The sequence below is a fragment of the Balaenoptera ricei genome, chromosome 11 (assembly GCF_028023285.1).
Source record: "Balaenoptera ricei isolate mBalRic1 chromosome 11, mBalRic1.hap2, whole genome shotgun sequence".
In the NCBI taxonomy this organism is placed as follows: Eukaryota; Metazoa; Chordata; class Mammalia; order Artiodactyla; family Balaenopteridae; genus Balaenoptera; species Balaenoptera ricei.
Genome location: NC_082649.1, coordinates 66,214,451 through 66,237,189, shown reverse-complemented (window position 1 = coordinate 66,237,189; position 22,739 = coordinate 66,214,451). Strand labels below are relative to the sequence as shown.

The window sequence follows — 22,739 nt, the reverse complement described above, 5'->3', positions numbered from 1 at the left end:
CCAGAAGATCCCACATGCCGTGGAGCAACTAAGCCCGTGTGCCACACTACTGAGCCTGCACTCTAGAGCCCGTGAGCCACAACTACTGAGCCCGTGAGCCACAACTACTGAAGCCCGTGCACCTAGAGCCCGTGCTCCACAACAAGAGAAGCCACTGCAATGAGAAGCCCACGCGCTGCAACGAAGAGTAGCCCCCGCTTGCCGCAACTAGAGAAAGCCCGCGTGCAGCAACGAAGACCCAACACAGCTGAAAATAAATAAATAAATAAATTTATAAAACAACAACAACAACAAACTATTTGTCAGCATTCTCCTGGCTGCATAACATTCCATTGTACAGCTAGACCATTCCCTAATTGTTGGATATGTAGGTTGGTTATGATTCAATATTCATGAACATTTTTAAGCCTCTTAATTCTTATTGCTGCTTTGCTTTTCAGAAAGCTATTATACAGGAAATTCCCTGGTGGTCCAGTGGTGAGGTCTTGGCGCTTTCACTCACGAGGGCACGGGTTCAGTCCCTGGTCGGGGAACTAAGATCCCACAAGCTGCATGGTGTGGCCAAAAAAAAAAAGAAAGAAAGAAAACTATTATACAAATTCACACATCTCTAGCAGTGAGTGAAAGTATAGGTCTGGACTCCAATTTGTCTTCTATTCTACTAGTTTATAAATGAGATTTCCCTGGAAGGCCTGGCTGATAGCAGTGATATAAATATCTTTTCTGCATAATAGGAAAATGATCCAAATGCCATGTTATTTTAATATTTCAGAACATTGTCTGTGTTTTCCGTCTTCTTCAGGGAGAGACCAACAGGATTATAGCCTCCCACACAATGAACAAGAACTCATCTAGGTCACACTGCATTTTCACAATCTACGTGGAGGTAAGTGCAAGCTCTTTGAAGAGCCGAGAGGGGTGGTCGATTCCCATGGGGCCTGCTCAGTAAGAACCTTCTCCCTGTGACAGTTTAACCTCTTTTTGGGTGTTTCATAGGCCCATTCGCGGACCTTATCAGACGAAAAGTACATCACTTCCAAAATTAACTTGGTGGATCTAGCAGGCTCAGAGAGGCTGGGGAAGTCTGGGGTAAGTGGGGGAGCAGGAAATTCTTCCTCAAGAAGCCACAGCTCTGTTTCCGGCTTAGTTTCTGTGCACCTGGGCCGTCCCTCATTGGGCATTCGTGAGTACCATCCCGAGCTAGGCGCAGTGGAGCTGGAGGGACAGAACTAGCAGAGGTGAAACAGAGAGGCAGTTCCTACCTGGCAGGATTTTTGTAAACATTAAATGAGATGATGGCTCCTAAATTCTTAGCAAAGTGCCTGGCACTCAGTCAGTGCTCAGTCAATGCTCCATGCTCGTATTAGCATTTCTCTGTGTATCAGTGTGAGTGTTCACACAATGAATATTTGCATTAATTTTTCATCTCACATAAATATTCATGTGAGCGTATTAATGTAAGTATTCACAAGAGCATTCAGATGAGCATTCCTATGTGCATTCGTATTAATGTTTGTATTTGTGTATTGAATGAATGTATATTCCCAGGATTATTTGCTCAAGTATCTGCACAAATATTCTCATGTGTATTCATAATAGTGTGACTCTTAAGGGAGTATTCATATATTCACATAAGTATTCATATTCACATGAGCATTCATTCATAAGAATATTTGCACGAGTGTTCCTGTGAGTGTTCCCATTAGCCCAAGGTGGATACAATACAATCCCATGACAGGGAGAGAAGACCTGGTTCTGGGAAGGAGGCTCTGGCCTGGCCACAGACCTGCAGTGTTCTTTGTGGGGCAGCCTCTCCACTTGGTCTGATGAGGAACTGACCTTTGGTTTGTAGTCTGAGGGCCGAGTCCTGAAGGAAGCCACCTACATCAACAAGTCGCTGTCATTCCTGGAGCAGGCCATCATTGCCCTCGGGGACCAGAAGCGAGACCACATCCCCTTCCGGCAGTGCAAGCTCACCCACGCCCTGAAGGATTCCTTAGGTGAGGGTGTGGTTGGTGCACAGTGGGGATGGACAGGCCTGGCATGTCTGTTACTGGTGATAATGGAATTGCTCCCTCCTGGTGGCATGGACTTACCTGCAGCCTTTTCACAGTGACCTCAGGCACACCTGGAAAGGCAGAATCAAGCACAGTGCCCTCTCATGTCCCCCATGCCATTCTCTTCACTCCTCAGAACCTTTGCTTAAGCTTTTGCCTCTACCAGAAGTACCTTCTCATTTCCCCTCTTCCCTGAACCAGCTGGCAGAATCCTTCATCACCTTGAATACCAAGGTGGAGGGCTTCTCCTGTGATGTCTTCCTTTCCCTGACTGAGGAGCTGGGTCTGTATCTTGTTATCCTTGTGTTCCCAGGCTTTCACATTGGGCCCAGTGGCATGGTGGTTGCTGTGTGATTATTAACTGAGTGCTCCCCCCCAACCCCCCCACCATAAGCAAAGCCCTGGCCTAGAGGCCTCTGCCCTACCCCAGGCCTTCTCTCCTCTGCTTTTCCCCCAGCTCCTCTTTTAGGTACATTTGACAGCCTCTCCTGCTTCTCTTCTTCTTCCCCTTGCCTCCTAGCCTCATGCATGCTTGCGTGTGTCCTCTCTGACCCTGTCTCAGTCAGCTCAGGCTGCTAGAACAAAATATCACGGACTGGGTGGCTTAAACAACAGACACCTATTTCTCACAGTCCTGGAACCTGGAAGTCCCAGATCAAGATCTGGCAGGAATGGCTCCTGGTGAAAACTCTCTTCCTGGCCTGTAGATGGCCACTTTCTCGTGTGTCTTCACATGGCAAAGAGAGAGAGAGAAAGAAAAGAAAGAGATCAGAAAGGGAGACAGAGCTCTGGTCTCTTTCTTTTCTTACAAGGGCACTAATCCCATCATGGGGCTCCACCCTCATGACCTCATGTAAACTTAATTACTTCCTGCAGGCGCCACCTCCATATACCATCACATTGAGGGTTAGGACTTCAACATATGAATTTTGAAGGGACACAAATGTTCCGAGCCCTCCCACCTCTGCCACCCACCAGCCTCAAAGGAATCTCTTGGCAGAAAACACACATGGTTCATGACCCTTCTGTGTCCTGCTTTCTGCAGGGGGAAATTGCAATATGGTCCTTGTGACAAACATCTATGGAGAAGCCGCCCAGTTAGAAGAGACGGTATGTAAAGACAGCCAATGCAACCGGGATGGAATTCCTCCTCATGCATGCCAGGGCTGGGTAAACTGACACAGTAGCTATAGACATGGTCAAGGGTGGAGGGATCCAGGGATGAGTCTGAGCCAAAATTGCTGAAGGGGGCCCAGCCAGGATCCAAATACCAAGTACCAAGGGGCAGAAGCCATGTCAAGGAAGAGGCAAGGCAGGTGGCAAGCTCAGTGTGGGGCCTATGTGAGGAGAGAAGGCTGAGAGCCAGCTTTGTGGGGCAAGGACTGTGTTTTCTGGCCCATGCCAGGAGTATTTGGCCACTGCAGCGAGGATCTCAGGAAGGAGAGGAAGAAGAAGAAGGTGCAGCGGCTGGATAGGCCCTGGCGGCCATGCTGAGGCCTTGGCTATTCTGCTCCAGGTGGCTGGGGCTGTCACCAGGTTTTAGTAGGAGAGGGCTGTGGCCAGAGTTGTGACTTGGGGAGATTAATCCAGCAGCAGGAAACAGGTGACCCGGGGAGGTGAGAAGCTTATGAGAACCAGAGGCAGAAATACGAAGTGAGCCAGTGACACAGGTGAGTCCACATAGCTAGGCACCCAGGCTGGGGCTCCCCGCCTCTCCTCCCTACCCATCCTAAATAAGATAGGTTTGGAAATCTCTCCCTAGACATTTTGCTCAAATGTGGATGTTTGGGGCAAGCTTCAGTCATCTGGAGAATCCACTAGGTGAAACAGGTCATTTCCAGGGACATTGCAGGGCAAGATGCTCCTGCAGGGCCTCCCAGCTTGGTGCATTAGGGACCATCCCAGCTTCCAGGGGGAGTTCTCCTGCCACATACCCAGTGCCCTGGGACTTGGGAGGCCAGAGAGGGGAGCTCCAGCTGACGTGCAGACAGCATCCCCAGAGGAAGCCTTCAGGCACCTACTGGTCTCACAGCATAACAAAGCATGAGTGAACCCCAAGAGGAGTCATATGAATATTGGGCCTCCTGGCTGCCTGGTTAAGAAATACATCCTCCAAGACCGTGGAAGACCCTTTCTCCCCTTATCCCCATCCCTGAGATGGTCACACAGGAAGCAGCTCTCCTGGTACCTGCTGTCCTCCGAGGCTTGTGCCCACACCACCTGGGATCTCTGATTAGGACTGAGCCCATAGGAGCCCTAAGGAGCTGCTGGAAGAGTATCGGGGGTTGGGACAAAGGCATATTGGGGGTGTGGAAGCTCATGATTCTCTTCTCCAAATGCTTTAATACTTTAAAACAGTTCCTGTCATGATTTGTGTTGCTTTATGCAGTGACCACGCATGTGTGTATGAGGGAGTCGTGGCCACACTTCCTGCTGTGCTTACAGCAGGAGAGTCTGATTTCACCCTCACAGAAGCAACTCCAACTAAAATGACAGGGGTCTCTTCCTGAGGGCTCTCTGTGGGCCAGTTCTGTCCAGAGCACATTACATACCTCAGCACTAAGTCTGCCAGTGACCCTGTGAGGCAGGTCTTCCCAACTTTACAGAGAAGTTACAAGACCTGTCTGAGGTTGTGCAGTCAGTTGGTTGGTGGCTGAGCTCTTAACCACTAGGCAAGACTGTCCAATGGAAGAGCCCTTTCAGGCTTTCCTAGGCTACTTCTGGGTTACCCATCCCCCCTCCAAGTTGGCTTCCCTGTTTCAGGGCTCCGAGTCAGCCCAGCACAGTATGAGGCTGGGATGTTAGGGCTCACTGGCTGCTCCTCACTGCCAGGGAGCAGCCCTCCACTCCTCGTGGAACATCAGCGCAGTGGGGTTGTTTCCCAAGTGCCCGCTTCTGTGGCCACCCCATGGGCCCCCAGCCATAATTACCCCTGGCTGGCTGTGCCCCCAGAGGGACTCGGGCAGGACCCCCAGACGTCACTCCATGGGCCCATGGAGCATTCCTCTCTGCAGGGAGACTTGTTTTCTAGTGGAATCCTTTAACCTGTTTTGCGAATATCTCTACTCACAAGTAATTGACCAAGAACCTAGAGGTCTGTCTGATCTGTTTTTCAGCTGTCTTCACTGCGGTTTGCCAGCAGGATGAAGCTGGTCACCACTGAGCCTGCCATCAATGAAAAGTATGACGCTGAGGTACTAAGGGGCTTGTAGGCAGCTATCTCACTGTGGGGAAGGTGTATGGGTTTGCTGCCTGGGTCACAAGAGCCTGGCTTCCCTTCCTGCCTTGACCAAAGATACCCATGTGATCCTGGGTCAGTCCCTTTCTGCTCTGGGATAGGCCAGTGTTTAGAGTCCCTTGGGGGCTGCCACAAAGGTGAAAGGGCTAGGTCAGGCCCCCACCCAATTCCTATGTGGGGCTTCAAGGCCTCTGAGTGCCCTGGGCTTCTGCATGAGAGTCCTTAGAGCTAATTGTTTCTGAGCTAAATCAGTGTGGACCATCTCTCAGACTCATCTGGTTAGGTCACTACAGAACCTCTTTCTTCCCAGTCTGAGCAATCCCTCTCAGCAAACAGCTGACCAATCAGAAGAATGATCAGCATCACCAATAGCCAGGGAAATGCAAGTTAAAACCTTAGTGGAATTCCACCCTCAGACTAGCAAAAATTAGAAATTTTCTGACAATGTGGAAACAATGGTATGTGCAGAAACAGCAATGCTTATTTATTTCTTGTCAAAGTGTAATTGACAACCACTTTGGAGAGCATTTTGGCAACATCTAGTAAAGTAAAAACACATTTACCAATAATTTGGTTTTCCTTTAACATGCTTATGCAATCGTAGTTACTGGAGACAGGAACATATACATGCCCTAAACCCATGACAAACTAGCTAAACTTTTCAGATTCTAAATCCTGAAGGAAAATAACAGTCCGGGGGCTCTGTGGATCTAACCCATGGTTTGGAGGTTGAGGAGGAAGTAGAGCTTAGAGCAGTGGTTCTCAAACTTGAGTGGGTATCAGAATCACCCTGCGGGCTCATTGAACCACAGGTCACGGCACCCGTTCCCAGAGTTCCTGATTCCATCGGTCTGGGGTGGGGGCTGAGGATTCAAATTTCTCATGAGTGTCCCCAGTGCTGTTGCTGCTGCTGTTCTGGACCACACTTGGAGAATGACGGGCACAGTAGTTAAGAGCGCTGGCCCCTGCGTGGGGCTATACTCGTTCAGCAGCCTGCTCTTTCCTTCGTCAGCTGTATAACCTCAGCGAGATACTTATTCTTTCTAAGGCAGGAGTAACAGAGTTCACTCTCAAAGAGATGTGAAGAACAAGATAATGGGTAGGAATCTTTTAGCACAGTGCTGTCATAGAGTAAATGCTCAGGGAATGTTAGCTAGCACTCTAGTCACTTCTGCAGACCAGCAGTATCACTTCTAGGTATATAGTCTAGCAGCATTCTCACATATGCACATAAAGAGACTTATAGAAGATGGTGCTGCACTGCTTGTTGTAATAGTGAAAAGTTAGGAACATGATTAATAGCCTTTAACAGAAGGGTAGCTAAGTAGGTTGCAGAGGGAGGGAGCCAGAGCTAGAGCTGTGAGCATGGATAATCTCTAGTGAGAAAACAACTTGGGGATTGAATGGTGGCATCTCTCATTTATACCAAGTATAAGAACATTCAAAGCAATGCTGATCATCATTAGTGGATAGATGTGTGTACAAAGAAAAAATGTATGGGAGTGAAAAGACCAAACTGAGCAGAGGCTCCTTCTGGATGTCAGGGTTCGGAATGGATTTGGAGTGGGGTAGCCAGGGGCTTCACATTTATCTGAAATGTTTTATTTCTTAAAAAAACAAAAACAAAAACACCTGAAGCCAATACGGTGGCATGCTGTTAAAGTCAGATTTTAGGGTGGTCTTCCCAAGGTTTCATGGCATTATTTTCTATGCTTTTCTGTAGCTTGGAGCTTTTCTTATTTATTTTTCTTATTTTCTTATTTGGTGCTCTCTTAGCTTAGGACTACCACATTACCACCTGTGAACCTGGCTGAGTGGGCGTTGCACCTGGCAGCGAGGGCTTTCATTTTAATGTAATTCCTGTTCTGAAATCTGCACTGTTGTTCCTGGACAGCCAAGTTGCCATGTCACCAAATGCAAATGTGTTTATAATCTTTATGATAAACATTTTCCTTTATATGTATGAGTTCTCGAGAGAGACCTGGAAAATTATTTTGGTTGTTGCCTTTCCTAGACTGTAGCCTGTATTCCCAGGTTGTTTCCAGCACCATTTTCAGTACTGATACCTGTTTTCAAGGGGGTGGAATAGCTTCTGTAGAGTTTCCTTGGTTGGTGGGGCTGGCTGGAAGGTGGGAGATTGAGTTCCTGATCCAGCTCTGCTACCAGCTCTCTGTGGTGAGTTGCTCAGGCTCTGAGCCTCAGGATATTCATCTGTGAACTAGGAGGTTGGACTGATGACTTCCAGCAACCCTCCCACTATGTCATTCTGTGATTCTGTGAGGTGGTGTAAGGGTTGTGAGCCACGGGCATAAACAGACAGCAGAGAGACTTGGGGTACCCTACTCTGCCAAGAGGAAGCACACCTGCACGCTGCCGTGGGGTCAAAATAGGGAAACTTCTTAGGCTGATAGCTGCTCACAATCTGGCGTGGACTTAAGCAGAACTCTCTGAATTATCCTCATTACGTTTATGATGGAAACACCTAACCATCAAGGAACTTACATGGGTCTGTGCTGTCTCTGAGGCATTTTTTTTCCATCCAGAAAATACCCCTGTTTCTTATAAGGGAGTTGGTCAGCCAGGAGGTGCTGCCAGACCCTATTCTGTGGGGTCTTCTGCTTCAGCCCTATTTCCAAGCAGCTTCTTTCCAGTCAGTAGAAGAGGGCAAGTTAGAGGCCACTAAGCTTTCCAGGCAGTAGGAGAAGTGGCTTCCATACTCTCAGGGTGCAGCATAGAGGCTGGTGACCCATGGGAGCAGATGGCTCATTTCCACCATCACCTGATTGGCCCAGAGGTCTAACCTGGCTCCTCATGCCACACTGGACAGAGTCATCCAGCTGGAGGTCCCCAGCAGCTCAGCCAGACTTTTCCTAGCTGGGCGTAGCGCATTTTCTAGAGCTGAGATCCCTCAGCTGAGAGGAAGGGATGGAGATGAGTAGGGGCTGGCCACCAGTCCTCTCCCGTTCACCTCACAGGGAGTCCACCTGAAGGACCATCTTGAGGATGCCCAGAGGGGCAGAGTCAGAACCTGGACCCTGGTCATGTGTCTTGAGTTCAGGCTTTGTGCCCTGATTTGCCACTGAGCCACCGGGACACCAGGACCCCTTGCTACAGACTGGTGACAGCTTTGGTCACCAGTCCTGAGAACCAGCTGTCAGGGGCTCCCTCCAGTGGCCATTTTTTGACAACTAAAGGAAGCCCTGTTGTTCACAGTGAAGGTTCTCAGCATGAAGTCCCTTGTGCTTCTTATATGAAAAACACTAGGACAGTATCTATCAAATGTAAAATGACTAAGCAATTCTGCTTCTAGAAATGTATCATTTATTCATTCAGCTAAAATTTATGGAGTACTTACTATGTGCCAGGCACTTTTTGAAGCACTTGGGATGTATCAGTGTACCAACAGAAACACAAATCTCTGTCTTTGAAGAGCTGACAGTCTGCTGGGGGTGGGAGAGATAGATATAATAAGCATAAGAAATCAGTCATTTCTAGATTTGCTATTTACGACAACATGGATTAACCTAGAGGACATTATGCTAAGTGAAATAAGCCAGACACAGAAAGAAAAATACTGCATGATCTCACTTATATGTGGAACCTAACAAAGTCAAATTCATAGAAGCAGAAAGTAGAGCAGTGATTACCAGGAGTGGGTGGGGGCAGGCTGAGAAATGGGGAGATGTTGGTCAAAGGGTACATATTTTTAGTTCTAAGATGAGTTAGTTCTGGGGACCTAATGTATAGCATGGTGACTATAATTAATAGTAGTGTATTGTGTACTGAAAATTTGCTAGGAAAGTAGATCTCAGATGCTCATACCACACACACAAAAAATGGTAACTAGTGGATATGTTAATTAGCTTGACTGTAGTAATCATTTCACTGTGTACATGTATATCAAAACATCATGTTGTACACCTTAAATATATATAATTTTTCTTAAAACCAAAATAGGTAAGTTGTAGAGCTTCACTGTCCAATACAGTAGCCACTACTCACATGTGGCTACTGAAATCAGTAAAAAAAATTTTTTTGTTTTGGCTGTGCTACGCGGCATGCGGGATCCTAATTCCCCAACCAGGGATCGAACTCGTGCCCACTGCAGTGGAAGTGCGGAGTCTTAACCACTGGACCAGCAGGGAAGTCCCCTGAAATCAGTAAAAATTAAATAAAATTAAAAATTCAGGGGGCTTCCCTGGTGGCGCAGTGGTTGAGAGTCTGCCTGCCAATGCAGGGCACACGGGTTCGAGCCCTGGTCTGGGAGGATCCCACATGCCGGGGAGCAACTAGGCCCGTGAGCCACAGCTGCTGAGCCTGCGCGTCTGGAGCCTGTGCTCCGCAACAAGAGAGGCCGCGACACTGAGAGGCCCACGCACCGCGATGAAGAGTGGCTCCCGCACGCTGCAAGTCGAAAAAGCCCTCGCACAGAAATGAAGACCCAATGCAGCCAAAAATAAAATAATTAATTAATTAATTAATTAAAAGAAAAAAAAAATTCACTTCCTTGGTCCCACCAGTCACATTTTAAGTGTTCAATAGCTTTATGTGGCTTGCAGCACAAACACAGAACATTTTCATCATTACAGCAAGTTCTATTAGACAACACTGCTCTAGGGTATGTTCTATGAAAGAAAAGTAGAGCAAGATGTTAAAAAAGAGTGGTGTGAGGGTGGGGAGGGGATTGCAGTTTTACATGAGGTGATAGAGGTGCGCCTAATTTAGAAGCTTTTGAACAAAGACTTGAGGGAGGTGAGCCATGGAAATACCTGGGAGGAGAGTGTCCCAGGCAGAGGGGACAGACAATACAGAGGCAGGAATGTGCCCATTTGGTGGGAGTGGAGTGAGCAGGGGGAAAAGAGTAGGAAAGAAGTAATAAGGCAGATCACATAGAGCTCATAGATCACTGTGTTTTCGTATACAAAGATGTAAGTGCAAAGATGTTTTGCAGCATTTTTTGTAGCAGCAATAAATTGGAGGTGGCATACCTGATTATCAGTGGGGAATGGTAATGCTTTGCGTAGTGGTTGGGAAGGATGAGGGTCAATGCACCCTGGAGGCATGGGCTGCACTGAGAGGGCCATTACCCTGTTGGACTGGAGTATCCTGGAGCTCCTGGGAGTCAGGGTTTGAGGTGGCCCTAGGGGTGCCCGTGCTCACTCTGTTCTCAGTCTCCTCTGCAGTAAGAGGCAGAGGCCAGAGGACTGCTTAGACCCCCTCAAACCCTAAAGTCACCCATTTGGGGAAAAGTCACCAGTGGGGAGGGAATCATCCAGATGCTGAGATCACACCCCATGAATTACCTGGAAGAGCAAGGATGTCCAGGCACAGGTGGGGAATTATAGGCTTGATATGGAAGAGGCAGGGTGGCTTCTCTGACCGTCCTCCCTGCTTTCCCCCTCACCCCCCCACCCCACACAATATGTTTCCCTGGCAGCGGATGGTCAAGAACCTGGAGAAGGAGCTGGCACTGCTCAAGCAGGAACTAGCCATCCATGACAGCCTGGTAAGGGGCTAGAGGTGGTGGTGGGGCGTGGTTGCCAGAATGCTAGAGGGACTAGGGTCAGGTTACCAGGTGGGCAGAAGGGCTAGGTTGGGAGGGGGCAAAGGGTCAGGGCAGGGATACTGGATGAGCAGAGCCGGTTGGGTGGGCGGAGGGACTGGGTGGACAGGGGGCCAGATGGGTTGGGGGCTGAGTAGAGAGACTCGGGGGTGGGGCAGAAGGGCTGGGGGACCAGGAATGTCTGGTAGGCAGGGACACTGGACAAACAAGATGTGGACAGGGGTGTCAGATGGTCAGGCAGTAGGCAGGGGGATGAGGGGCAGGGGCCAGAGGCCTGGCAGGGGTACAGGGGCAGACAGCATGATGGGTCAAGGTCAGGAGAGGTGGCCCCTGACCAAGGCTGGATGGTCAGGTGGGGACAGCAGCAGGGAGCCATGAAGGTAGGGGGTGGGGGCAGGAGTCCTCCAGTAGCCTGTCTGAGCTAATGCTCATGGTCCAGAGGAGCCTCAAGGCAGAGGCTGCCCCCTCCCTCCTGTGGCCCTCATCCTACAGAGTCTGCTGAGACTCAGTCAGCAGAACCCCCTTGTTTGGAGTAGCAGGCCCCCTGTTGGGCAGCCTCTCCTTCCCCGCCCTACCTGGTTGTCCCTTGCTGACCTGAACACCTGGCCTGTGAGTCAGGCCCTCCTTGCCAGGACGTGGTGATGAAGGGAATGGAGCTGGCTTGGGCGGCCAGGGTCTGTGCCCAACCTCCCCACTTTGGTTCTCAGAATGGTCCCTGCCACCCCGCTTGGGCTCGGGTGCTTGGAGCTTAACAATATGTTCCTTTTCCTCCTCCAAGGCCAACCGTACCCTTGTGAACTATGACCCCATGGATGAAATTCAGATTGCCGAGATCAACTCCCAGGTGCGGAGGTACCTGGAGGGAACGCTGGACGAGATTGACGTAAGGAGCCCCTCAGGACCACCGTGTCCAGCTGGCCCGGGCCTCCATCTCCCGGCCATACCCCGAAGCGTGCTGTGCTAGCCTTGGAACCTCACACTGAGAGGGTACAGGGGGTGTAGGGTAGGTGGTGCTGGACTCCTGGCCTCAGGGCCCTTCAGCCCACCTCAGGGCCTCAGCATCCATGTTTAGGGTTGTAGGGCTGTAGGTGACCCACAGAGTGGCTGACAGCCTTAAACAGCCTTGAATACACAGGAGGTGGTCCATCACTGGGGGCACAAGTGTGGACCCTGGAGCTAGGCTGCCCTGGATCGAATCTCAGCTCAGCTATCTCCTTGCTGAGTGACCTCAGGAAAATGCTCAAGCTCGTGTACTCTGGTGGCCTCACCTGTACGGTGTGGTGGGGAGGGAAACCGAACTGGGATGAACTGAGATGCAGCACCTCAGGGGCTTGACTGTGCCAGGCAGAGTGAGGGCATTAAAGGATGACGGTCATGCTGGTTGTCTACAAGGCAGAACCCCCAGGGCCCATGCTGGAGTGGGCCAAGGAGGAGGAGACAGCAGCCACACAGGGAAAGATGCATTGTTTTTATAGCACAGGCTGGCAGACCTCTCACCAGGGAGCTCATGGGCAGAACCTTGCCCGACCTGTTACTGTGAGCAGCTGCCAGAGGCAAGCCTGGGACAACTGAGGGGCAGGCTGCTCTGGTCTTCCTAATAAGGGCAGCCCCAGACTGACCAAGGCGTCGAGGGTAATGCTGGCGGGCTATAGGCCCAAGAGGGAGGCTGATGGCCTTTCTTCAGCCACAGGTGAGTGTGTCTGTGCCCACACAGAAAGGTTTGTAATGGAACCTTTTGGAAGCAGGAGAGAGCTGAGGACAATAAATTTTATTTAAATGTTTTCTTAGTATTTTCAAGAACTAGAGTCATTTTAATTTTATACAGGTCTTCACTCAGAAAAAGTGATTTTTATAGTCGCAGTAAATAGTTTTAAAACTACTAATCAGGTGTTCCTCTGTTCTTGAGGAGGGCTGGACTGCCACTTTGCTGAGAGGGTGTTGGCAGATGTCCCATTCTTTTTTTTTTTTTAATATTTATTTATTTTTGGCTGTGTTGGGTCTTCGTTGCTGCGCACGGGCTTTCTCTAGTTGTGGTGAGCGGAGGCTACTCTTCGTCATGGTGTGCGGGCTTCTCATTGCAGTGGCTTCTCTTGTTGCGGAGCACGGGCTCTAGGCACGTGGCCTCAGTAGTTGTGGCGCACAGGCCTAGTTGCTCTGCGGCATGTGGGATCTTCCCGGACCAGGGATCAAACCCGTGTCCCCTGCGTTGGCAGGCGGATTCTTAACCGCTGCGCTACCAAGGAAGTCCCAGATGTCCCATTCTTGAGACAGATGGTCCACGGGTTAGCCAAGGGGTCCTGGTTTCTCTACTAACACAGACACAGCCTTGGTCCCGTGGTGCCCTTGGTCTAACCTCTGCCTTGTTCTCTTCCCTCCAGATAATCAACCTCAGACAGATCCAGGAGGTGTTCAACCAGTTCCGGGTGGTTCTGAGGTAAGGGACCCACCCCATCCACCCAACTCCTACGTCAGGCTGCCATTTTCATTTCCCATGGTATGGATGCCGGTCTCCAAGTGCACTGCCTTCTCTCTGGTGTGTGAGGAGCCAGATCAGAGGCCTCTGGGTATGGCAGGCCCTGGGTGTCTCTGGGCCTGAGCTCTCATATCCTCCTGCCCTTCCCTTCCCCTGGGGGAAGTGGGGAGGACAGCCCTCCATTCAAGGGCTACTCAGAGACGAGGTGGTCCCTGGTTTCCTGAGTTTATTAATTGGACAGGAGGTCCTTATGGAGTGCCAGCCCTGAAGATGGCCGGAGCAGGACACTTTGATACTCCCCACAACCCCCTCCCCACCTCAGGAGGGATTTGTGGTTTATTTGGGTACAGACATACCTGTAGCCTGACTGGCTGATGCTGGATGGTATCACAGAAGCTGGGTATGTGATTTTGAAGGGCCTGTTAGAGACGGACAGGTGGGGAAGCATGGTGCCGAGGCAGGCTTACGGTCCTTGTTAAAGGTCATCTTAGAGCAGTTGTGCTTGGCACATAAGGTGGCCCCTGCAGATTTGGGGGCTGGACAAGGGGTACACGCACTGGGGAGTGGGGAGCAGAGGAATGAGCATGTTTTGTCTGGTCTGGTTCATGATGAGGATGTGGCTCTGTCGCAGGGGCCACACACAAACAACTTCTAACTCCAGTACTTGGTGCTTGCCGCAGTGGGTTCAGCATGGCCCCAGCTGTGAGGGGTTCTTTCACTCTCTCTCCCAAGCCAACAGGAACAGGAAGTGGAGTCCGCTTTGCGCAGGAAGTACACCCTCATAGACAAGGATGACTTCGCAGCCATCTCTGCTGTCCAGAAGGTAAGCACAATTGCCTCTTGCCGACAAGACTCACATCAGATTTTTCCATCCCCAGATCTTTCCAGAGACAGCGAGTGTCCTGCATTAAAGCAGATCTAGGGTTGCAACAGGTAAAGGTAACACCAGCATGAGCATGGGGTGACCCATGCAGGAGTAAACCGCATATGAGTTCAAAATGTTCTCCATAAAATGGAGATGTGGCTAGTAGTAAACAAGACCAATTCCCGGAGTTAGGTTGGAAACGGGCCCCAAGAGCCTCAGAGTATGGAATGAGACACCAGACCATGAGAGGAGTTGATGTAGGAAGTGGACATTGAGTAGGGTGGTCAGAGACAGCTCTGCTGGGGACAGCCTGGAGTGACATCAGCAGGAGCCACATCTTGGTGTGTGGGATGAACATGTCCACCTTTGGTCCATATACGCCTGGTTCCCCAGGGAGCCTGAACCCTTAATCTAACCACAGACCTGCAACTGGCCTCTGTCCAGGCAGGGCTCGTGGACGTTGACGGCCACCTAGTGGGCGAGCCTGACGGACAAGGCTTCGGACTCGGAGTCGCCCCTTCCTCTACCAGACCCGGGAAGAAATCCAAGTCCAAGAAGATGTTCAAAGAGCAGCTCAGGTGAGTGACCTTCCTGCTGCTCCAGCTGATCAGCACCTGGCCCTCCGTGGCTGGTGAAAGGGAGGACATAAGCTGTCCCTCCCTTCCCCCAGTGTTAGTTATGGGGTGGTCACAATGGATACCTCTCCTGCCAATACTAGCAGCATCTGTGGGGCCCAGGCTGGGGCCGGTCACCTGTCATCCTCAGCAGTTCCACGAGGTGGGAGTTCATGTCTCCATTTTAACTAATGAGGAGACCAAGGCTCAGAGAGGGGAATTCATTCCAAGGTCACATTGCTAAGGTGTGGTAGAGTGGAAGTGAGAAGCCAGGCCGGCACTCGCCCTCCGGTACTTCATGTGGAAACCCAGCCCCCACCACCAGGTTCCTTCTGTGACCCGGCTAATTGGCACCCACATCATCTAAAAACTCCAGCTCACCTTTGAGGCAAGACTCGTTTGTACATGCAGGGTGTCAAGGTTCCCTTCATGAACCAGCCTCCCTGGGAAGTGCTGTGTCGTGGTGGACAAAGCACATGCTCTGGAGGTAACGCCTGGGCTCACCTCCCTGCTCAGTAGTTCTTTCACCCAAGGGGGTCACCTTCTGTGAGGTGTAAGAGCCTCTCTGCCTCTGTTTCCTCATCCCTAAAATGGGTATAATAATAATAATAGCATCAGTCACTGGGGTGGTTTTGAGGATAAGTGAGTAAATGCAGTCCCTGTCCCTGGAAGACCTCAATACAAGTAAGTTGTTACCATTATTATCACTTGTAAAAGGACACGGGCCAGAGCTGATTGTAGAAAACTGTCACATGCAGTACTGGAGTCGGGTAGGAGGATGCCCTGGCCTCCTCCTGCCTCTTCAGGAGGGCGGTCACACCCCCAGCCTCTCTGTTCTGCCGTTGGGTAATTAGTGCAGTAACAAATGGATCGAGGCTTGGTTCCCCCAAGCCACACCTGTTGCAAGAAGAAGAAAAGAGAAGGAAACAGTGGAAGGAACCATGGACATCCTCGCTTTAGTTCAGTCCTGCTCACATGTACCTCTCTGGGAGGGAGGACCCTGGGTGCCATCAGTTGGAGAGGGAGGATGGCTACTTTCCGGAGAGCTGGTGTGGGCACTGATAGAGGTGGGAGAGCAAGTCGTGGACTGGTCAGAGCAGCGGGGCAGACGTGTCTCTCTTTACTGTTGGTCCACAGACAGACACACCCTGGGTGGGGGCTCTGCTACTCCTTCCCGGGGATGCCTGTGTGACTAATACCTCAGCAGCCATGATGCTCCTTAGAGCCTGTGGCCCACCCCAAAGGTCCTTATGCTTCCAAACTGGAGACTGCCCATTCTTCCCAGGTGTCTCCTGCTGAGACTGCTGGAAGGAGGACTTCTTGTTCTGATAAAAGGGAGAGAAATTCTCTCCTCTTCCTCCCCATCTGCATGGCTTAGGGTTGTACTCTTTGCCCTTTGGCCTGGGTTTATGTTCAAGATCGGAGCTGAGCGGGCTGGGGCTTCTGGTGTATGAGTGCTGAGCAAGATTACTCCCCTCAGCATCAGAGACACTGAGCCTGGGGTCTCCCTGCCTTCTCCTTCCAGCTCCTTGGCAAGAAAGGAGGGTGCCAGCAGCCCTGTGAGTGGCAAGGACTTGGATGCTTCCACCTCCAAGACCCAGTTGACCCCATCCTCCAAGGATGGAGATGTCAAAGACATGCTTCTGCAGGACCGGGAGACCTCCAGTATTGAGCCCTTTGCCTCGGAATCCCCAAAGGAGGAATCACACCCACCCAGGTGACCATCTAACAGTAACCGCTGCACCAGATCATACAAAATCAGAGTATGACAAGGAAGGAGCACCTGCAGATAGAAGAGAAATAAAATGGGGTAATAGGCAAAGACTAGGAGCACAGTCCAAAACAGAAGAAATATGATGGCTTATACACGTGCAAAATGGTTCAACCTCAGGAGTCATCCAAGATACACAATTATACACAGAATCATTTTAGACCCTCCAAATAGCAATTATTTAAATAATTAAATTTGCATATTTTGAATAAGTAATGTATTCAAAAGATACAAAATTCTCAGGTATGAGACCCTTCCTCCAGCCACCCAGTTCCTCTCTGTGGTGAGTCAGTGATTGAGTTTTTAGGAATCTATCCTGAGAAATAATTAGAGATGTAGACAAAGATTTATACAAAAAGATTGTGTCATTAATTTAAAAAGCAAAAGAAAAAATTTTTGGTAACACCTTCAATAGTTGACATTAGGGAAAGGGCACTAAGTGAATTATTTTCTCTGCCCTTTAAATGTACAAAGATGTACATGAAGAATTTTTCCCCAGCCTGTGAACATTTCCAAACATTCAGAGAAGGTGGAAGAATTGTATAGTGAAACCCCTCTTGATTCTGCCATTAATGTTACTATAGTATTTCATCATGTGTCTTTCTCTCCATCCTTCCATCCATCTTTTTTTAAAAAATGGATTTCAAAGTAAGTTGCAGACAATCCACTTTCCCCTGCCCAGCACTTCATCTTACATCTTATTAACTAGAGTTCTCAAAGAGTTTTTAATAGCATGAAAGAATGCTTCTGTGAAAAAAGTAAGATGTAAAATTATATATATTGCATGACTCCAAATATTAAAACAGTTATCAAAGAAATGAAGGAGATAACACTAAAATGTGGTTGCCAATAGGTAATGAGTGGTATTTTGGGGTTTTTTTTGTAACTTTTCCTTACTTTCCTCATTTTCTGCAATAGTCACGTGCCCTTGTGTACTCAGTAAAACAGAGACGAGAGAATGATTCCTACACAGTTTAGCTCCCATCTGGGGTACGTGGTGCCCAGGAATTCGGACCTCCTGCTTACAGAAGCCCCAGGGAAGAAAGGTGAAGTGCCCGGTGGCTCCAAAACAGCTGCCCCATTTCTCCCTCCTCCTTCCCCTCCATCTTCAGGCCCAGCACCCCACCCGCCAAGCCTGTGGCCTTTGAGGACTTTAAGAACGAACGGGGTAGTGAGATCAACCGTATCTTCAAAGAAAACAAATCCATTTTGAACGAGCGGAGGAAAAGGGCCAGCGAGACCACACAGCGCATCAATGCCATCAAGCGGGAGATCGACATGACCAAGGAGGCACTAAATTTCCAGAAGTCACTACGAGAGAAGCAAGGTAAAGGTGATGGGAAGATAGTTGGGGGACAGTGGGATCTGAGTCATCCTGCTCGGGATGGGGCAGCCTTGGGCACTGGAGGACTGAGTTGGAAGGGGGCCAGCAGGGGATGTTGGGGTGCAGGCTTCATCCCTGGGTCATCACTTGGCTCTAGTCAGCCCTGGGGAACCACAGAGTCCTTCCCTGTCAGCTAGCTTCTGCCTGCAAGTCCCCCTTCTTGCATTATCTCAGATCTAAGTGCTGGACCTTCCATCTGATATGTGCTTCTGCCCATGGAGGGACAGAATGTTGGTCTTGTAGACACTTCCCCAGGGAGATGGGTGGCTGGCGACCGCCACAAGGTCCATGGGTCCTGGTGTTGTCTCCTCACTGACCACAGTGGTCTGATTGGGGTAGGGGTGCTGGTCAAGACATGAGAAACTGAGGAGGGAATGAGAATGTGGATACCAGGGGCCAAGTGATTCACTGTCACTAAGACCATTCCTCATGCCAACCCTGCAACAAACTGGCCTAGCAAAGCCTCGTCTCTTAAGGCAGGTGGTGTGGGAAGCCCTCAGGCTCAACGAGCAGGGACCCCTGTGTGGGGAGTGGGGAGAGTGCTCACCTGGTTACCCTGACCTGGTGCCCTGGTCCCAGTGGCAGACACTGCCCATACCTTCAATGTGCACCAAGAACCCTCAAGCTTGAGTGAGCAGAGGACTCATTTGGGAGGGCTGGTCAAGTGCAGATTCCTAGGCTGCAATCAGTGGCTCTGACTCAGGAAATCTGGAGCAGGGCCCAGAACATGCATTTTAATGAGTAACCATCCCAACACTGAGGCTGGTGGTTCAGAGGCCACACTCTTGTTCACAGGCAGGGCACACCACCGGTTACTGGGCTTTCCCTTGCTAAATCGCAACCCTATGCTAGGCCAGCCTTCTTGAATGATCTCACTGATCACCTGGGCATCTCCAGGTGGCACTTGGTTTTCTGCAGGTCAGGGGGATCATCTCACTCACAGAGGTTGCATTTTACTCACTTATTTCTCAGAGGGCAACTTTATTTCCAAATTCTTGGGGCTACTTTGCTCATACCCTATGGACCAAGCGTAACACACTGTTCCAGAGGGCAAAGCCCTCCATGAATTTGGGAAGTAGGGGAAGGTGGGTGATGGTGGCTCCAGACATGACCCCACCCAGAACCTCTAGAGTGAAGGCCTTGCAGGACCAACAAGCCCTTCTTTGTCCCTTCTGCCTACACCTTGTTTTTGTTTTTGTTTTTTTTAAATATTTATTTATTTATTTATTTGGTCGCACCAGTTTTTAGTTGTGGCAGGTGGGCTCCTTAGTTGCAGCTCCAGGGCTCCTTAGTTGTGGCATGTGGGCTCCTTAGTTGTGGCATGCGAACTCTTAGTTGCGGCATGCATTTGGCATCTAGTTCCCCGACAAGGGATGGAACCCGGGCCCCCTGCATTGGGAACACGGAGTCTTAACCACTGCGCCACCAGGGAAGTCCCCCCACACCTCCTTTGAATATGCAACCCCTTATTATATATTTACATATTTTAAATAATATATATGCATGCTATGCTGATATATCACTTACTCCTCAATATACCTGAAAATGGATATTTTTAAAGGATGGGATGTAGAAGAAATAAACAATATTTTAAAATATTTAAACTTTTATCAGTATCAAAAAACATTTTTGCTCTTTCCCCTTCCAAAGCAGTTGTTTTCCCATTGGTTGTTAAAATGCCAAGCAAAATACCTTTATCTTAAGGGAACAGATCAAGTGAATTCATTTTTTAAAATATTTTCTAGGTACCTTGACTGATAGCCACTTATCAGCCCAGAACAGTCACTGAATTTGAGACATTAATTTGTCGTTTGTGGGGAAAAAAAAAAAAAAAAGAAAAATCATCTTAAGTTCAGCTCTCATAAGCGTTTTCTTTGGAGATAATCAGAGAACCTCTGGGTAGTACAAAAGATGTCACTCCCCATGTCAACAGAGTACTGTAAAGACTCTACTCTGTGACTGACGGATTTGTCTGTATAAAAGTGACCACATCAGGCCCACGGCAGCAAACCAGGTTGCTCTGCACTGAAGGTGAGGGCTACCCTGGACCCCCCTCCCCCACCACTGCAAACACCTTGAACTGGAACCCTTGCCTCTCCATGAAAGGTGTCAGTGACACTTAATGTGCCTCACTTCTCCCCTGTAAACATCAGTGGAAGTGCTAATGCTTTCCTCCGGTACCTGGGGACTGCCTCGTGCACCCTGGCCACACACCTCGGTCACACACAGGACTCACTCTCCAGGGGTCCTTGGGCTGGGTGTTGACACGACGCCTTTGCTGAACTTTCAAGGTGCTGTGGGCAGTAGACAGCCAGGTGAGTGGCTCCACAGATATTGTTATTTTGTCTTAACCCAACAACCTTCATCAAACTGACAGACCTTAAAAGGTCCATCCAAAGAGACAGTGAGTGGAGGAGATGACTAATAGCACAACTGACCTCTCTCCTCCTGGAGCCCTCTGACAGCCATCCGACAAGATACAGATGTCTGATGGTCTCTGACAAGAAGGTAGCTGGCGAATGCTGAAATCGTCAAGAAGACAATTTGAAATGTGGGTTTACATCTACTGTTATTAATAAGGAACCCTGCCCAACTGCCTTGTGGTACTAGCCAGTGGTGGCAGCTTGTTTACATAATTTATAAAAAAAAGGTAAACACCTGTATAATAGAGGTATTTACTGGATATCTTTGGCTAGTGGGGTTTAAGATCAAAGTAATCGTGGAACTTGGGCCATCTCTACCCTTTCCTCTGCCCACCCCTCCTGTTTGTCCTAAAAATGCCAGTGTGGTCCTCTGACCTGAGCTCCCTCTCCCTGTGAGACATATCCTAGTAGCCTGGCCTTCTCACGCCTTGTCCACCTCCATGCTGCACCCCAGCCCTTCCCAGGTCCTGTCTTCATGCTTTGCCAGCACTCTCCCCTCTTTCTGACCACCTCAGGTGGGCACCTCATTCCCTCACCTCCTCCTTCCCCCTGCAGGCGAGTATGAGAACAAGGGGCTGATGATCATTGATGAGGAGGAATTCCTGCTGATCTTGAAGCTTAAAGACCTCAAGAAGCAGTACCGGACAGAGTATCAGGACCTACAGGACCTCAGGGCTGAGATCCAGTACTGCCAGCACCTGGTGGATCAGTGTCGACATCGCCTGCTCACGGGTGTGCCGTTTGGGAAGGTTGGCTGGCCACCTGGGGTTCCAGGAGGCACAGGGCAGGGCTACCGTCTGGGTTCTAGAAGTGGCTTCAGAACTCTTCTCTGGCAGAGGCAGGGGCTGGACAGGACTTTTTTTTTTTTTTCGCTATGCCCTGGGGCATGCGGGATCCTAGTTCCCCTAGTTCCCGCTGCAGGGATCGAAGCCTGCAGTGGAGTCTTAACCACTGGACTGCCAGGGAAGTCCCTGGACAGGGCTTTAGATGTGTGTTTCCAGGATTCTGAGGGCAGGAGATGGAGATGGGAAAGGGTGAGACCCTGGAGCAGGAAGTGAAGAGAGGGTGAGCTGTGACAAGCACGAGACAGAGAGACACACACAGCCTTGACCTGCTTCCTCAGGGTCTCCCCACCCTCACAGTGCCATCTCCCTGTCTCCCTGCAGAATTTGACATCTGGTACAATGAGTCCTTCTTTGTCCCTGAGGACCTGCAGGTGGCACTGAAGCCAGGTGACAGCATCCGGCCAGGCATGATGCCTCTCAGCAGGATTGTGTCTCTGGTGAGTGGCACAGGGCAGGGGTGGGGATGGTGGACGAGCACAGGGCAGTGGGCAGTGCCTTGTCCTCTGTTCTCTCCACAAGCTTGGCAGTGTACCGGCTGCTCCCAGCCTCTCCTACAGCTGGCCCAGGCAGGTGGGCAGGTACAGGTCTCTCCCCCGTTATCAAGGATGAGGACACCAAAAACACCACATGCTGCTGCACCCCTTCTTGAGTGGCTCATCTTTCCCTGGTGGCGGTTACAGGGTGTCCATGATGACACTGGAAAACATGAGGCTGGGGGATTGTGAGCTATCCTGGGTGGAGGTCTGCAGACCCAGCGAGAGGCTGCCCTAATGCCCACCACAGGCCCTGTCAGAGTGGATCCTGACAATGCCAGGTGAAGGGACTGTGCTGTGTTGGGCCTCTTGTAGGGAGAAGATGACCAGGACAGGTTCAGCCAGCTGCAGCAGACGATGCTGCCAGAGGGCCCTGATTCTGTCTCCTTCTACAATGCCAAAGTCAAGACAGAACAGAAGGTAACTCGGGGGATTCATGTCTCCAGGAAGGCAAGGCCTCAGGGACCTCATTACTAGGACACCCAGGATTACACTCCCCACTGCAGAGAGGCAGAGAAGGAATAAGCCAGCCCAGGGAAATCCAGAGTCACCCAGAGTCAGTGGGTATCTTCTGCCAACTCCAGAGTCCTGGGGCTGGGCTGGAACCAATAGGGGTCCCACAGACTTTGGCCAGGCCTGGACATGGCTGGTGAGTGCTAAGACAGCCCATGTGTGAATAACATGCCAGGACAGGGCCTGGGGCTCCCCTGAGGCCACTTCCTGTTGGGGAGACCCTCTCCAATGGAGGCCACTGTGCACAGGTGGCAGGGGACCAGAGGACCACAGGCAGCCAAGGCAAAGCTAGACATGGCCTGGTACTCTCCCCACTGAGCGGGCTGGGCTAGAACAGAGGGTCTCCGCTCTGCTGAGGCCCAGCCTGGAGCCAGAACACAGGAGGCCTGTATGCTGTGTGCTTTTCTGTGCCCAGAGGCAGTTCTTATACGGCAGGTGGCAGCTCCACATGGGGTGACTG

General features: G+C 50.3%; 1 protein-coding gene across 7 annotated transcripts in view; it reads left to right on the top strand.

The window, feature by feature from the left end:
- The window catches only part of KIF9 (kinesin family member 9), a 49,140-nt gene that overhangs the window by 17,141 nt on the left and 9,260 nt on the right, over positions 1-22,739 (top strand). For 2 of the 7 annotated variants that reach the window (XM_059939471.1, XM_059939472.1), the window contains exons 6-20: positions 803-886; positions 997-1,089; positions 1,853-2,000; positions 3,103-3,167; positions 5,174-5,251; positions 10,733-10,801; positions 11,637-11,741; positions 13,237-13,292; positions 14,064-14,154; positions 14,641-14,774; positions 16,336-16,527; positions 17,694-17,908; positions 20,944-21,120; positions 21,555-21,670; positions 22,082-22,186. In XM_059939471.1, the coding sequence (XP_059795454.1) occupies positions 803-886; positions 997-1,089; positions 1,853-2,000; positions 3,103-3,167; positions 5,174-5,251; positions 10,733-10,801; positions 11,637-11,741; positions 13,237-13,292; positions 14,064-14,154; positions 14,641-14,774; positions 16,336-16,527; positions 17,694-17,908; positions 20,944-21,120; positions 21,555-21,670; positions 22,082-22,186 (1,728 nt within the window). Of the gene's footprint in view, positions 1-802; positions 887-996; positions 1,090-1,852; positions 2,001-3,102; positions 3,168-5,173; positions 5,252-10,732; positions 10,802-11,636; positions 11,742-13,236; positions 13,293-14,063; positions 14,155-14,640; positions 14,775-16,335; positions 16,528-17,693; positions 17,909-20,943; positions 21,138-21,554; positions 21,671-22,081; positions 22,187-22,739 lie in introns of those variants that run through there. The other 5 variants (XR_009505840.1, XM_059939473.1, XR_009505839.1 and 2 more) reach the window with 5 other exon arrangements.